The sequence below is a fragment of the Gadus chalcogrammus genome, chromosome 14 (assembly GCF_026213295.1).
Source record: "Gadus chalcogrammus isolate NIFS_2021 chromosome 14, NIFS_Gcha_1.0, whole genome shotgun sequence".
In the NCBI taxonomy this organism is placed as follows: domain Eukaryota; kingdom Metazoa; phylum Chordata; class Actinopteri; order Gadiformes; family Gadidae; genus Gadus; species Gadus chalcogrammus.
Window position 1 is genome coordinate 3,506,317 of NC_079425.1, and position 14,704 is coordinate 3,521,020.

Here is a 14,704-nt window from a genome sequence, read left to right on the forward strand (position 1 = left end):
CATGAGTAAATATGTGCGTTGATGGTATTTGTTAATTCATTTAAGAAAAGGATGCATGCAAAATTAAGATAATATACCAGGTTTACTTCATGTTGTATCTACTGACCTTTGGTGAGGGGGGGGGGGGGGGGGGCTATCTCTCCATACCTCTATGTGATTCAGGCAGTAGGGGAGAGTTTGCGTGCAAAAGGAAATTTGTTTTTAATTTTGGCTCCATTTCATTTTACCACCAACAACTTATGTATTCATCGGGGATCTGCATTGCCTAATGCGAGCCGTGCAAAATAATAGGCTATTGATTGTTTTTCTTTCGCCTTGTTTTACACTTTTTCTCTCAAACCCATAAGACACCAATGGGGTAACGTATGCACTCAGTCGGAGCCCATGCCTGTATCAGGGTGTGAAATTGTAAAGAGCATTAAATATTTAGCTTAGAGGAAGTGAGTGTGACTGCATTACCTGCAGGGGATTTATTGATTGCATCCTTTTATCTATTTGAGCTGCAAACACACTGAGACACAAAGGACCCTTGGCATAATAGCTTATCTGATGTAGTCTTCCTTCTGCATGGCTTTTCAATCTGGAAATGATCTTCATCTCCAAGTATAAATAATAGGCTAATAAATAAATAAAAACGATTTTAAAAATGGATAAGTGTCGTGCTTGTATAGGAATTTGACAAATTATATGACATGAGTTAAGCAGTCCTTGGAAGTTTTGGTTGTCAATGGAATCGACAATGTCCGGATGGAGACAAAAGCCGGGGAACCCATCGATCAGCCAATCAATAAGTAGGGCTTTTTAAATGCGTGGTTCTTTTACTCTTCAGTGATGAATGGTTAAATAAGTCGTCCTCTCTTCTTACCACTAGTGGTTTTGTATAAAGCAGCCCCTTACAGATAGGTATACTGCGAATGACTGAATAGTAAAGCAATGGGCCCGAATTAAATGATCAACCCATGCATTAGGCAACTTTATTTTCTGTGGTACCTTGTGTTTAGATCTTATCTTTGTTTGTATTTAATTCGTCACTGAATGCGTTAAGGATGTCTCTCCAACGTTAACCTGAAACCCTAGCCCACTCCCCCGGCCCGGGGAAGAGGAAGCGGGGCCCCCGTTGGGGAGGAAGCGGGCCCCCTAGGGACCCGGTGTTATATTCGGGGCGGGACGGTCCTCGGGACAGACTGCAGACCGCCGCTGATGCTCACACCAGTCCGCCGCTGCTGCGCACCCTGCACACGCACTTTACACTAAAGTGATTCACTGGGCACCATGGATATTAAGCAGCCGTTTTAAACCCTTCGGCAGGTAAGGTATGCAAATATACATTTTTGAATAGTTATTAAATCATGTATGGTGCCATGATATTTTGTCGAGCAATGTTATGGCTGAGCAATGTTCCCTGTAAAAGCGTCTTTGAGTGTCTAGAAAAGCGCTATATAAATTAAATCCATTATTATTATTATTATTATTATTATACATATCATGGATAACCCTCGAAAAGAAATGTCAGAAAAAACGAGAATAGTGAGGAATTAACGAAAGGTATTCGTATTGAAGTCCACGGAATGAAAGATTCGGACCACGTGCTTTCTTGAAAGTTGAGATCTAACAACAGAACAAATCACCACGGTTCCGCCAGGTTTAAATCAGGGGCAGAATTATCAGCTTTGAATAGTCCCGAATCTAAAATGTTAAAGATGATAGCTTAGGAATGTCTTCAAAAGTGCATTATCTTGTTTACAATATCTGTTTATAATAGTGTTGCTGGCTAAATAAATTGCTATGATAAACACAAACTGCAAGTATTTTGCGAACAGGTGTGTGTGTGTGTGTGTGTGTGTGTGTGTGTGTGTGTGCGTGTGTATATATGTATGTATGTGCGTGTGTTTGTATGTGCTTTTGTCGTGTGTGCATGTGTATATCGGTGTGCGTCTGTGCATGTGCTTGTTTATGGTGCATGTGTGCGTGTGTTTATGTGCATGTATGTGCGTGTGTGTATGAGCGTTTGTACGCGCTCTCCCGTGTCAGTGCATGTCCGTGTGTGTGGTTCCCTCAGACACAGGATGTCTCTGTGTGTGTGTGTGGGGGGGGGGGGGGAGGAGGAGCGACAGAGCAGCCAATCCCGAACCACAAAGACAACCCCATCTTCACACCTGCATCTCCAGATCACCTCTGGAGGGATCCTCTAACGTTCTCCACCCTCCTGTACCTTCCAGAGCAGCACGACTCCCACCTGAAACATGTCCGAGAAGAAGCCGCGCGGCTCAGACACCCGGCCCAAGTCCGGCCTGCGCAGCTGGAGCGCCGACAGCTACGTGTGGCGGGGCAAGAAGCGCTCCCGGAGCTCCCAGAACGAGCTGGTGTCGGACGGCCGCGTGGAGGAGGGGGGGCGGTCGGAGGCGCCCGCTGGCGTGGCGCGCTCCACTTCCTGCCCGCGGCGCCGGCGGGACAGGAAGTGCAGCTGCAGCACCCTGGGCGAAGGCGACGGGGACGCGACCTGTCGGAAGCCCCTCCTGCGGCGCTCGCTGCGCCAGAAGTTCCAGGACGCCGTGGGCCAGTGTCTGCCCCTCCGCTCGCACCACCACCACCACCACCACCATCCCCACCACCGGCCCCACGCCCCCGGGACCACCCCCTCCAGACCCTTCTCCGTGCTGGTCTGGTCCAAGCGCAAGATCCACGTCTCGGAGCTCATGCAGGACAAGTGCCCCTTCTCGCCCAAGTCCGAACTGGCCCACTGCTGGCACCTCATTAAGAAGCACACCCCCCACCTCAAGGGCGTGGAGGCCCCCCACAAAAGCCACGCCTCGTCCTCCTCCTGCTCCCCGCCTCCGACGCCTCTCTCCTGGGAGGACGCCTGCTGCTCGTCGGAGACGGGCAGCAGCAGCCTGGAGGACTGGGACCCTTCCTGTCCCCAGGGCGCGGCAGACGGGGGCGGACACACAGACTACATCCTGGTCCCCGACCTGCTCCAGATCAACAACAGCCCCTGCTACTGGGGGGTGCTGAACCGCTTCGAGGCGGAGGCCCTGCTGGAGGGTCAGCCCGAGGGCACCTTCCTGCTGCGGGACTCGGCCCAGGACGAGTTCCTGTTCTCCGTCAGCTTCCGGCGCTACAGCCGCTCGCTGCACGCCCGCATCGAGCAGAGCGACAAGCGCTTCAGCTTCGACGGGCGCGACCCCTGCATGTACCGGGACCCCAGCGTGACGGGCCTGCTGCGGCACTACAGCGACCCGGCCTCGTGCCTCTACTTTGAGCCGCTGCTGTCGCGCCCGCTGTCCAGGACCTTCCCCTTCTCGCTGCAGCACCTGTGCCGCGCGGTGGTGTGCAGCTGCACCACCTACCAGGGCGTCCAGGGCCTGCCGCTGCCCCCCCAGCTCAGGGACTTCCTGGGGCAGTACCACTTCAAGTGCGACGGCGCGTGTTCCATGTGAGGGTTCGCGAAAGGGGCTGCGTTCCAAACCACAATGCGGAAGACACTTTCAGAACACTTTACACAGAAAAAGCCTTTCTCTTCTATTGGGCTTAACCAGTGTGTTGGACCGCCTAGTGGCAGAACATTAACCGGGCCGAGAGACCGTGCTTTTTGCAGATTTTTGCCGTTTGCTTTTGCTAGAAGGCGATCTAATAGGGGGTATGTTTTAGGACGTTGTTGATGTTCCTTCAATAAGTAAAAATTAACATAACAGCAAGGTGTGATTTGAACACTTGTCCCATGTCACTATTCTAAGGTGTTGTGACAGTGGGGGTGTGTACAAATTATTGACTACTCCTCAGTGTGTGTGCATCCATAAGACCTTCTCTTGATTCATGAAGCCACTCCATTGACGTTTTCCTGAGTGCTCTGCCGCTTATTACCACAAGATGGCACTACTGGCGTACCAAATATCCTGGCGGATCTACGTCATCTGCGACCCTTCAAAAAAGCACCTTTCAAATTAATTGTTTTCCATCAAGTGTGCCTTTGGGTATTTTTCTTGTTTTCCCAAGGTTGTCACTATAAAGGACCATGAAGGTCATCTCTCATAGTCAGCGCTATCCCTCACAATAACAATGTGTAACACTGCCAGTATCAACACACCGCTCCAGACGGTATTAGTCCTGTGGTATTAGAGCCCTTGTCTCTGCCTTTTGGACACCTTGTTCCAGATTAGACACACTTAGTGGTTATCCCAGGTCTGTGCTGTGGAGGGGAGTGTCTGTCATTAGACGGGCTAATGGCATGGAAAATGCACCTTCTGAAGTACCGCTCTGAAAACAATTCTTCCAGCTATCTGCAAGGGAGACTTTTAAATGCCACGGCCCCCACGAAGGAAATGAAAGATAAGGACATGAAAAAGACAATTTCCTCCTCACAGAGGGAGATCTTTTGGATTTACTCCTCATGGAAAGCAATATAGACCTTTATATATGCATAACACCAACATGTTAATGAACTTTTGTTTCTATTGCCATTGATATCTTTCACTTTAGTTTTATTTGATCGTTTTTAATTCATTGTTTTCCACAATTGTCTCTTCTTCTGCTGCAATAGACTCACTCAGCAGGCGCCTCTGTGTTCCGGAAGTAGGCTGGTTTGCATTTTTTTCTGATGAACGAGTATAATATTCCTCCCCTGTTTTAAAACCGGACCTTGTCGATATCCTTCTTGAATTTCATAGAAAACCTCTCCGTTGCAGTGAGGTTTTTTTTCATCATGTTGCACATAATGACTTGATCCCTTTGACTGTGACGCTACCCTCTGCTGGTCAATGTAGTCCAGATCAATAAAAAGAATAAAAAGAGCTACACGTAGCCCATTGATTTCTGTGGACCACATGCATGAAATATTAATAGGTTGTGTGATCCAGTTTGTTGAGAGTCTATTAAGAATCTGAGAGTATTGGCAAATATGTATTCTAGCATATTTGCATTCAGTCAATGTGTGTGTGTGAGAGAGAGAGAGAGAGGGGGGGGGGGGGGGAGAGTCTGTGTGTGTGTGTGTGTGTGTACTTAGGCCTATATGTTTTCAAAGAGAGATATGATGATGATTTCATAGCTGTCATGTTCGAGAGACAGCTGTCTGGTAAGTGATATTTCCTGTCCTGCTAATCGAATCAGCCCTAGAGACCTGTTTACACTGACATATGGAAGAGGAAAAAGTTAGCAAACAGTGAATAGCATGCAGCCATGAGAACAACGTCTAATAGGTTGCTTATCTCATCTCATTTGGAGACAAGACTTCCTAAAGGTTAAATCCTATAGAATACCCTCTGGTAGGCCTATATTACAATTCACAAACTCTTCCTCTAAGATGAATAAGGTGCACATTTTTTTAAGTACAATAATAACCTAACTCATAGCGACAATATGCTTATAATACAGCCTAACACTTCAATCTTTTTTTTATCTGTTACAGACACAGGCCTATTACAATATCTGACTGTCTGACTCCTTCCTTCAGAAAAAAGTATAAAAAATAAAAACAATATATAAATATATAATACATATAATTAACATCGGTAATAAGGTGAAACTGTTCTGTTTTCAAATTGAACTTATAGCTTTCAACCAGGGGCGATTCTAGGTTCTGACTTTTTGGGGGGGCTCAACCCCAGGAAGCCACAGGGGTATATGAAGTATATAAAGTCCTATCCAAGATTTTATTCCACAACCTTTATTTTCTTAGTTACTATGCTGTTGTATGTCTAAGCCAATAGCTGGCAGTGTCAGCTAAATAATGCAGTTCTGAACCACTAAAATGATGAAAGGAAAAAAGACTGTTTGGATGAAGGAATAATCAATGGATGTGAACTGTAATAACAAGTTTGAGGTATATTAAACTTCTTTTGTGTAAGTTTCACTCAAAAATGACCATATTTCCCCCTTTTTTTATTTACACAGTTACTGAAACACATTGGTACAACATGTAATCTGAACTATGTTGTCTCACTTTCAGGGACCCATACATTTTTATAAAACTTCTGATGCAAAAAATGTTGTTCTGATGCAAAAAAAAAGGGTGCTAATTTTCAGTAAAAAAAAAAACGCAGGCATTATTTTATCAGCTGTGGGCATTTTCACTGCCATAACAACATGAGCTAATCAACAAGTACAACATGTTCTAGACCAGTGGTTCTCAATTATTTTCTGTCATTCCCACCCATTGAGATACACCAATAAATACACTTTTCCATAACAGATGCCAACTTGTTTCATTTTGCCAGCACAAAGATAACGCAAAGGTTTGGTTAAAGGGTGTATTGTACATATCGTACATTAAGGTGTGTATAACAGGCCTGAGAATACAAACTATATGAACCACACCACTGACAGTACGCGCCCTCCCTGAATTGAAGTAGCCTACTATTGAGAACCTGCTAATATTTATTTTGATTAATAAAATTACGAGAGATAACATCTGCAACAACTTAAAACAATTTCCAAGTTCAGTTCATTAACTCAATTTGTAACATTCAAACAAGACTGCTAAGTCTGTGAATTTCAAAACAGAAACAAGAGCAAATGATTCACAAAAAATATTTTTAAACCGTAAACATGGTCACTTGTCAGCTTCATCAGCTTATTCCCTTTCAAAAAAAATAATCTATGTTCATCTTTCAAGCATGAATAAAGACACCAAGTCCCTCTGTCATGACTTTGTAAGATCAAAATTCTTGTAAAACTTCTGACCCTTGGTATTATGTTTATTTCAAATAAAATAAATAACTTATTAAAATAAATATTAAATAAATAAGACTAAGTCCCGTCTGCCGCTCGCGCTATCAGCTGAGGCCCTTTTCATGAGTCTCATAGTATTAGAACATGTTGTACTTGTACTTGTTATGGCAATGCCCTCAGCTGATGAAATAATGGCAGCGTTTTTTTTCAACTGAAAATTAGCACCCATGTCAACTTTTTCTGCTCCTCATCATGCTTATAATGCTACGCAGCATTACAAGCATCTGCCGACTCATGGAGCAATTCAAGAAGAGGCGTAGATAGAATTGCCTTGTGGTCAACTGTCATTTAATAGACATCTGACCGATTGTGTCAAGGTTTTAAAATGATTATTATTATTATAACATATCTATCTGCTCATTTCCACATGGTAAGAGAGCAACACAAAACAGCTTTATAATATTTGGATGTTTTATTTTCTTTAAATCAAGCAGGTTACATTTCATTCGTTTTTACACAATCTGATATTTGGAGGCATTTGCAAATATGCTCATAAATTACATGATTTGTAATCCCAAAGAATGAGGTGGTTAATGATCATTATTGCGATCAACAGTGATCACCCTACTAATGTAGGCATTACGTATGCAGGCAGAAAAAGAAAAGTTCCCATTAAGGTTTCATGTGAAACACCACAGGTCTGAAATACTCAGGAACACATGAAAATGGCACAAAAATGAATTTCACTCTCCAACCTTTTGCTAAAGAGACGTTGACAGGCCCACAGAGCCTGGAGCTCACGGGACAACATTCACACACATTCTGCTTCATGAAGAGGTCAGATTATCGTCAGACCAGACATTACATGTAAGGACACTGAACATTTGGCCGGATTACACATAGAAATGCAATCCAAAACAAAATGGGTAAAGATAAAGCATGTTTATTGATGCGGCAAACAAAGGTTCAAATATCCTCCAAAGCACTTCAAGCCCTCAAAGAATGAAACTCAAAACGCAGATGAGGTAAAAGAAGAAACTTCTAAATTAAAGTGGAGCGACCCAGGGACAAGTCTGGTTTGTGTTAAAGATTATGGATGTTAACTTTGTGTAACGTGTTTGGACAAGCAAGTTTAGGTTTTAGGCAAGCGACTTCAGGTATTAGGCAAGCGAGTTTAGCAAAGCGAGTACAGGCAAGCGAGTTTAGGTTCTATGCAAGCGAGTTTAGGTTTTATGCAAGCGAGTTTAGGTTTTATGCAAGCGAGTTTAGGTTTTATGCAAGCGAGTTTAGGTTTTATGCAAGCGAGTTTAGCCAAGCGAGTACAGGCAAGGGAGTCAAGCTAAGCAAGTTTAGGTTTTATGCAAGCGAGTTTAGGCAAACGAGTTTAGGCAAGCGACTTCAGGTATTAGGCAAGCGAGTTTAGGCAAGCAAGTTCAGGTATTAGGCAAGCGACGCGAGTTTAGCCAAGCAAGTTCAGGTTTTATGCAAGCGAGTTTAGGCAAGCGAGTTTAGGCAAGCGAGTTTAGGCAAGAGAGTCAAGTTACTTTAGGCCTCACTTTATTTGCTGTTAAATTGCGGCATTAGGTTTAGAAAGAAGGTTAAGATCCAGGCTCAGGTTTGCTTCCAGCCTCGTCCCTCTAGTCGCTCCCTATAAAGAGGGTTCCCAGCTACCGTGTTAAAATACAACAGCTGGGATTACAGATATGGAGTACAGAAATAAATGACAAAGATTGATTCAAACATTCTTCCCCCAAAATGTGGTGCAACATAAAATGGAGAAAATAATTACTTTCTCTCCATTGAAACCCAGTCATATCTTACGATCTCACAAGGTCCCGCCGCAAGGGGCGGACTTACGAGCTCTATAGAGTGTGCACTGTGTGTTGATGTTGGGTGTGAATTAATGTGCTGGTGTAGCCATCCAGGGATCCTCAGGGTTTATGGGAGTAGGACACACTGTTGTAGTTCAGTACTGTGAAGTAAATTGATGCAAAAAGTAGAATCAGTGTCAAGGGCAATCAAATGTCTATAAATGCAGGAACAGCCCCATCTGGTCTCAATCAGCATTTGATTTCATAGACTTAAATTAGCGAAAAAACAAGCATTTATTTACCGCAACAGTCCTAGTGCTGGAGAACCAGGTTTCAAAAAAATTCAATACGGGCCTCCAGGTGCATTGGAGTTGCTGCATTTAATTAACTTTAATTTAATTAAGAGCACACTAGTCAGTGGAGATGTTCACAGAAAAGACTAAAGATCAGGAGGGATTATATAATTGTCGTTTGACGCGTTAGGTCTGTTCAAGGAGGAAGTAAATATTTACCAGCGTTGGGTCTCTGCACCATGACACCCAGCTGCCGCACATCTGGTCTCCCTTTAAGTCGCCTGAAGGAGAGGTCAACTTAATTGAGCCTAAGGGGAATGGGTCAAAAGAAAAAGGATAAATCAAAGCTAAACATAGAAAGGATGAAAACAAGCATTGTCCAACATGGGGTTCGGCGATATTTTGATGTAAAAACATTTAGGTGTACGATCGAACCATCAAAAACAGGCTCTTATCAAGTTTCCAATGTACCCCGAGTTGCTACGCCCTCATCAGCCCCCAGGTGGCAGACTTGATTTTGTCAGTAGAAGGCGCAAAATAGCCATCCAGCTTGATTACAGCAATAGTAGAGGAGCGAGTCAAAAGAATGCGTTTGAGCACCTTCAGCCATTGGCTCTTGTTCAAGGACATCTGGCTGATTGGCTGAAGTCAGATCTTATTCTCTAGAAAGTTTTTTACAGAAGAAGCCCCTAGTATCAAAGCAACATACCCGCCAAACAAAACTAACCTTGTAGAATAAATGAAAATAGAGTCTCTAGTCTGCTGCGCTGTAGGCCTTAGGTCTATCCTCTGCTCCGGGACGAGGTCTTGAGTATAAAGAACCAGTCAGTCATCAAGCTGCTTGGTCTCTTCAAAGAGGTGGAGGTTTGACCGCCTGCACCATGAGGACGCTGTGGATACGGTATGGGACCATTTATCAGCGGATCTGAACTGCAGAACTTTAATCACATCAGCTGTAGATTTATGTACCTTCTCCGGAAAGATGAGTGGTCGTCAGCCCCTGAGCAGTGATCTTCATCCCCAGTGACTCCTTCAATCCTGCTGGAGCAAACACTCAGTTACCATTTGGAGATGACCCAGCTACCCTAGTGTACTCACTACCAAGTGATACAACCCGGTTCAGTGTTTCCCCCAGACAATGTCTTAGTCAAGGTGGGGGGGGGGGGGGGGGGGTCTTCGGTGAGGGTTTCAGTTCGCAATAATACATACAACCGCCTTTTCAATTGCATTCAAAATGCTTTATGGCACGACTATTGTTTTGAACAGTATACAGTAGGGCTGTCACTTTTTATTCGAAGTTCGAATATTCGTTCGAAGGTGGGGTGAAAAGTTCGAATTCGAAGTGTAATTCTCCATTCGAACTGTAAAAATGCTGTATAAAGAAGAGCGGCGAGTGGCTTTTCCTCAATAAAGCGGCCCTCCTGGATCCCCGCTTCTCCCGGTTACGGTTAGTCCACCTTTCCCCTGCACAGAAACATCTCGTGACTGAAAGCCTCTCACACGAGCTCATTGAAACGGAGACCGACGCTGATCGCACACGACAGGGAGAAAAGTCCGCTGCTGCGCTGGGCGCGATGGGCATCCTGTTTGGGGACTTATACGGCACGGCTGACAGAAGCAGCTGCAGCGGTAACGGAGAGCTGCGAGACTACTTGTAATTTTCTTTCCGTAAGGAATAAAAAGAGCAGCATGCCGTGTTGGAGGTCGGCCTCACAGATTGTTCGTTTATATAGGCTGTGTGTGCCATGGACGACATGCGCTCCGCATATCGCGCTCCGAGCAGTTATTGTTAATGCGTAAAAGACAGCCGCACTTGTGTGTCGGAGCTTCCTCTTGTTGTGTTTACAAATGTGTTATCAAAGATGTGTTTTTATCCTGTGCTGTTATGAATTCAGTAGGTATACGTGATTTCCACAAGAAATAAAAAGAAACACGACAACAGTCGTTTTTTTTAATAGTTCTATGGGGGGGGGGGGGGGGGGTCGAATGTATTGGAATGTATTCGAATTAATTATGGACATTCGAAATTCGTTCGAATTTCATTTTTGGAAAAAGTGACAGCCCTAGTATACAGTATTACCGACAAATTATTTATCTATATTTTTTGTACTTGAGGAAAGTATGTTTTCTTTCCCTACGAGTTTTGCACTTTGTTATTGCATAATTATTTTTTATATATAATTATTTTTTATATATAATTTTTCTACATTGGTAGTCAAGGCGGGGCCCTACTGTTAAGACGGCCTTAACCATACAGTGCTGGGGGAAACACTGCAGTTACTCGAGTTAAACATTAGAGTGTAGTCCCCAAATGGCGATACCACCAGTTCATGGCTGCGCTCTTTGATTTTCTCATTGATCAGATTGACCTGGAGAAAGCGCTTACCTTCTATTGATGAGGAGCTGGTTGGTCTAATCACGAGCCGCCTTCGGACCTCCACCGCCGGATCCCCCAGCCGTCCTCCACCGCCGGGACCGTCTCCTCCAGGACCTCCACCGGGCCAACCGCCTGGACCTCCGCAACGTCGCCTCATTTCTTCTGAAATGTGACACATGTTCTATTTGCACCCCGGACATTCCTCCCCGTTCATGATGCACTGGAGAAGAGTTTAGCTTTACTGAATGAGGAGCCACTGCCTCCGGGCCCTCCAGGACGCCGCCGCCTCCGGGCCCTCCAGGACGCCGCCGCCGCCGGGCCCTCCAGGCTGACCGCCGCCGGGCCCTCCAGGCTGACCGCCGCCGGGCCCTCCAGGCTGACCGCCGCCGGGCCCTCCAGGCTGACCGCCGCCAGGTGGACGCCACCGCCGGGACCTCCAGGTTGGTCCCAACCACCGACTCCAGGACCTCCAGGTTGGCCTCCACCTCCAGGCCCGCCGTTGCCTCCAGGCCCGCCGTTGCCTCCAGGCCCGCCGTTGCCTCCAGGACCGCCGTTGCCTCCAGGACCTCGGCCGTCTCCAGGCCTTCCAGGTTGGCCGCCTCCAGGCCCTTCTGAAATGAGAGACACAAGTTCCAGTTGCACACAGGAACATTTCTCCCCTTTCATCATGGATGCACTGAAGATGAGTTGCCTCACTGGATGAGGAGCCGCCACCTGGCCCTCCATGCCGTCCCTTCCAGGTTGGACGCCTCCAGGACCTCCGCCTCCAGGCTGGCCTCTGCCTCCAGGACCTCCGCCTCAGTCCTTCTGAAAGGCGAATGACACGTTCCATTTGCACACTGCACATTTCACCCCGTACATGATGCAGATAATCAACTCCTCCTCTGCTTTAGCTCCCACAGATCTCACTGATGCCCTACTGTGCAGTCTTGAGTGAGGTATTATTTAACCCAACAGCCAGCCACACACACCTAGCCTACATCCTGGAGCTGGTCCTAGTGGCGGAGAATGCATCTGAAATTTTTCAGAACACCTCAGAGTTGCTGTGGCTGCATGTCAAAGTTTTAATTCTAAACAATTCACCAAGCCTAGAAAAAATGTGCAGCTGTGCAGTTCCGTGTCTCACCGTTCTGCATCCGTTGGGCTGCATGGCTCCCGGCCTTCCCTCCACCTGCAGCTCCCAGCTCCAGACCCGCTCTGTTGAAGCCTCTGGGTGTACAATCCGCTCCTGAACAAAAACAACTGTTAATAAATCATTTGGTACTCTGCAATCCTTGGAAATATTATGAAGCATGAGTTAGAATAGAAAATGTTCAAATCCTGTGTAATGATTAATTGTTGTACAAATGTGTATAGTTCTATTGATTACTTTTTTACTTCTATAAAACATTTAATTAACTATTTAGTGCTTCACTAAATTCCTATAGCAAGTGGAAACGTTACTCTCCTTCATTGGTGATGTTCATGTTCCTCGATATCTTCCAATGGACTCGTTGTGAAATCCTTCTGGATCCTCTGCGTTGAAGTGCGTTGTTCAATTTCCAAGGGGCGTGTCTAAAGGGCGCGATCTAAAATGGGTCGATTATATGCCATTGGATAGGCCTCGACTAATCATAGCATTGGAACGGGTGATGCAGAAATACATTTTCCTCAAAATCTTTGAGTAGTAGTCGTTCTATCTTTTAGTGAGCAGTCTTTAGTTCACTAACTTCCATCTTTGTTGTTGAAACACCTCTGTACATGTTTCGTATTAGGGCTGGGACGACGCGTCGACGTAATCGACGACGTCGACGCATAAATTACGTCGACGCGAAAAATGTGCGTCGGTAAAAAAAAAGAAAAAAGAAAAGAAAAATGGGCGGCGCCGGAGCGTAGTTGCAACACGAGTGGCTCCTCAGACTTTCATAAGTGCAAGGCGACACGCACTCGTTCCTCTAAAGTATGGGAATTCTTTAAGCTATTGGTGAAATACGCAAAACGAATATTGAAATGTTAATTTTGGCATGTAATTTGCATCTACATTTTGCCAGTGAAGGAGTTTAGGTTTGCCAATCCGAGGTCTAACAGGCAGTAAACATGTTCATTAAAATACAAATGCAAAGTCCACAGAACATACGCGAATAAAAACCACATTGCACCACCAGCGGTCAACAGCAGCAGCAGTGTATTGAAAAGTAGTAAAGAGAAGAATAGAATTGGGAGAGTGGTGTGCAAGTCAGACACCGCATCTAACCCAGGACCACCTTGCAGATCACAAGCAGCAAGCCTTCTACCAGACCAACCAAACACGCATCAACAGGCCCCCAGTCAGTAGGGTCAGTCAGACAGGTTTCCACAGAAGGGCTCAGTGGGGTTATGGGTTGAGCAAAAACAGACCCCTTTCTTCCTTCCACAAGTTTCCATCCTGGATTTTTCGCACATGTGGAGTCGGACGTGTTTCAAGTTATCCGTGGATTCCTGAGGGCAGTGAAGTATCTGCACAAGGTGACGTCCAGGTCCAGCGGTCCACGAGATCTTTAACCGAGTGGGACCGCCTCGGTTTGTAGTAGGCCTAGAACAGTTTGTGTTCAACAGCGTGGAGGTCCTCGTTTCCATCAGAGTTGCTGCAGTTCTTCCATGCTGCTTCCACAGTGAGCAGAGGACACTTCCCAGTGTGGTGGTCGGTGCTAGCGGTCCGCAGCGTTAGCTGGTCAGTCAGTCGATCCCATAGATAAACCACTCAACACAAACTACCACTTCCATCAGCAAATCCACATTAACCTCCAGCGGTAAAACATGTACAATAGAGGGGCGAGAACAGACGACAGGAGGAGATGGGGAGAGTGTTACATGTGCAGTGCTCATGAAGGAAGTACCCCGCGTTACTCACTGCGGGGGTCCCGGTGGCGGGGGTCCACGTCGGTGGCCACGATGTCCGGATTGTTCAGCCCACGCAATCCAACGCAAAAAAACGATTAACATCCGTCACGGTAGGGGCGCTTTATGAGGAGAGGCGGGGGAGACGCAGCTGAAATCAATTAAGAACTAGTGACCTCCAGAAGAACGTGATTGGTTGTGAGCGAGAAGCTCGAGACGGCAAAGGCCTGCGTATTGGTTAGAGCATAAGTTCAAATTTGCATTATGCCAGTACTTTGAAGTGGGCTATAGACCGAACTTCACATAAGTTCAGGCACTCACTGATATGAACATACTAACTGTTGTATCCACTACTTGTACACAAGGAACCATGTGATTTTACAGTATAGATTTAGAGAAAATGTCGTTTGAAAAACTTACACATGCATATTCTCGCCTTTGCAAATTTGCATTATGTCAGCATTTGAAGTGGGCTATAGACCGAATGTCACATAAGTTCAGGCACTGACTGATATGTACATAATAACTGTTGTACTGACTACTTGACCACAAGGAACCATTTGATTTTACTGTATAGATTTGGAGAAAATGTCATTTGAAAAACGTACACATGCATATTCTCGCCTTTGCAAATTTGCATTATGTCAGCAATTTGAAGTGGGCTATAGACCGAAATGTCACATAAGTTCAGGCACTGACTGATA

The 14,704-nt window shown here is 45.6% G+C and overlaps 2 protein-coding genes across 9 annotated transcripts; one reads left to right on the forward strand and one right to left on the reverse strand.

The window, feature by feature from the left end:
* The first annotated feature begins 1,222 nt into the window (after nucleotides 1–1,222).
* socs4 (suppressor of cytokine signaling 4) lies at nucleotides 1,223–4,782 on the forward strand. Of its 2 annotated transcripts, none has more exons than XM_056607980.1 (2): nucleotides 1,223–1,313; nucleotides 2,220–4,782. In XM_056607980.1, exon 2 carries the CDS (start codon nucleotides 2,244–2,246, stop codon nucleotides 3,435–3,437), a length of 1,194 nt encoding a protein of 397 aa, XP_056463955.1. In that variant the 5' UTR covers nucleotides 1,223–1,313; nucleotides 2,220–2,243; the 3' UTR covers nucleotides 3,438–4,782. The 2 variants fall into 2 exon arrangements, with proteins under 2 accessions (XP_056463955.1, XP_056463956.1); XM_056607981.1 differs by having other exon boundaries at nucleotides 1,223–1,308.
* A 2,310-nt stretch (nucleotides 4,783–7,092) lies between these two features.
* On the reverse strand, nucleotides 7,093–14,102 carry LOC130404014 (S-antigen protein-like). 7 transcript variants are annotated; one of them, XR_008904145.1, is made up of 10 exons: nucleotides 14,014–14,102; nucleotides 12,271–12,372; nucleotides 11,841–11,951; nucleotides 11,666–11,755; nucleotides 11,387–11,629; nucleotides 11,154–11,306; nucleotides 9,737–9,808; nucleotides 9,495–9,641; nucleotides 8,987–9,075; nucleotides 7,093–8,635 (listed from the first exon to the last, which is right to left on the reverse strand). XR_008904145.1 is itself a non-coding variant. In XM_056608601.1 (7 exons), exons 2-7 carry the CDS (start codon nucleotides 12,278–12,280, stop codon nucleotides 9,593–9,595), a joined length of 777 nt encoding a protein of 258 aa, XP_056464576.1. In that variant the 5' UTR covers nucleotides 12,281–12,372; nucleotides 14,014–14,102; the 3' UTR covers nucleotides 9,501–9,592. The 7 variants fall into 7 exon arrangements, 2 of the variants coding, with proteins under 2 accessions (XP_056464576.1, XP_056464575.1); XR_008904144.1 differs by having other exon boundaries at nucleotides 11,387–11,752; XR_008904143.1 differs by having other exon boundaries at nucleotides 9,737–9,805; nucleotides 11,387–11,755.
* Between the last annotated feature and the right edge of the window lie 602 nt (nucleotides 14,103–14,704).

Excerpts from the sequence above, each read along its gene's own strand:
- LOC130404014 (XM_056608600.1), bottom strand. Across the intron at positions 11,756-11,840 it reads AGGTGGCGGCTCCTCATCCA|AAGGGCCTGGAGGCGGCCAA; the intron begins GTGAGGCAACTC and ends CTCTCATTTCAG. Across the intron at positions 9,809-11,153 it reads CAGCTCCTCATCAATAGAAG|CAGGATTGAAGGAGTCACTG; the intron begins GTAAGCGCTTTC and ends TGTTTGCTCCAG.
- socs4 (XM_056607980.1), top strand. The coding sequence starts at position 2,244 with ATGTCCGAGAAGAAGCCGCGCGGCTCAGACACCCGGCCCAAGTCCGGC.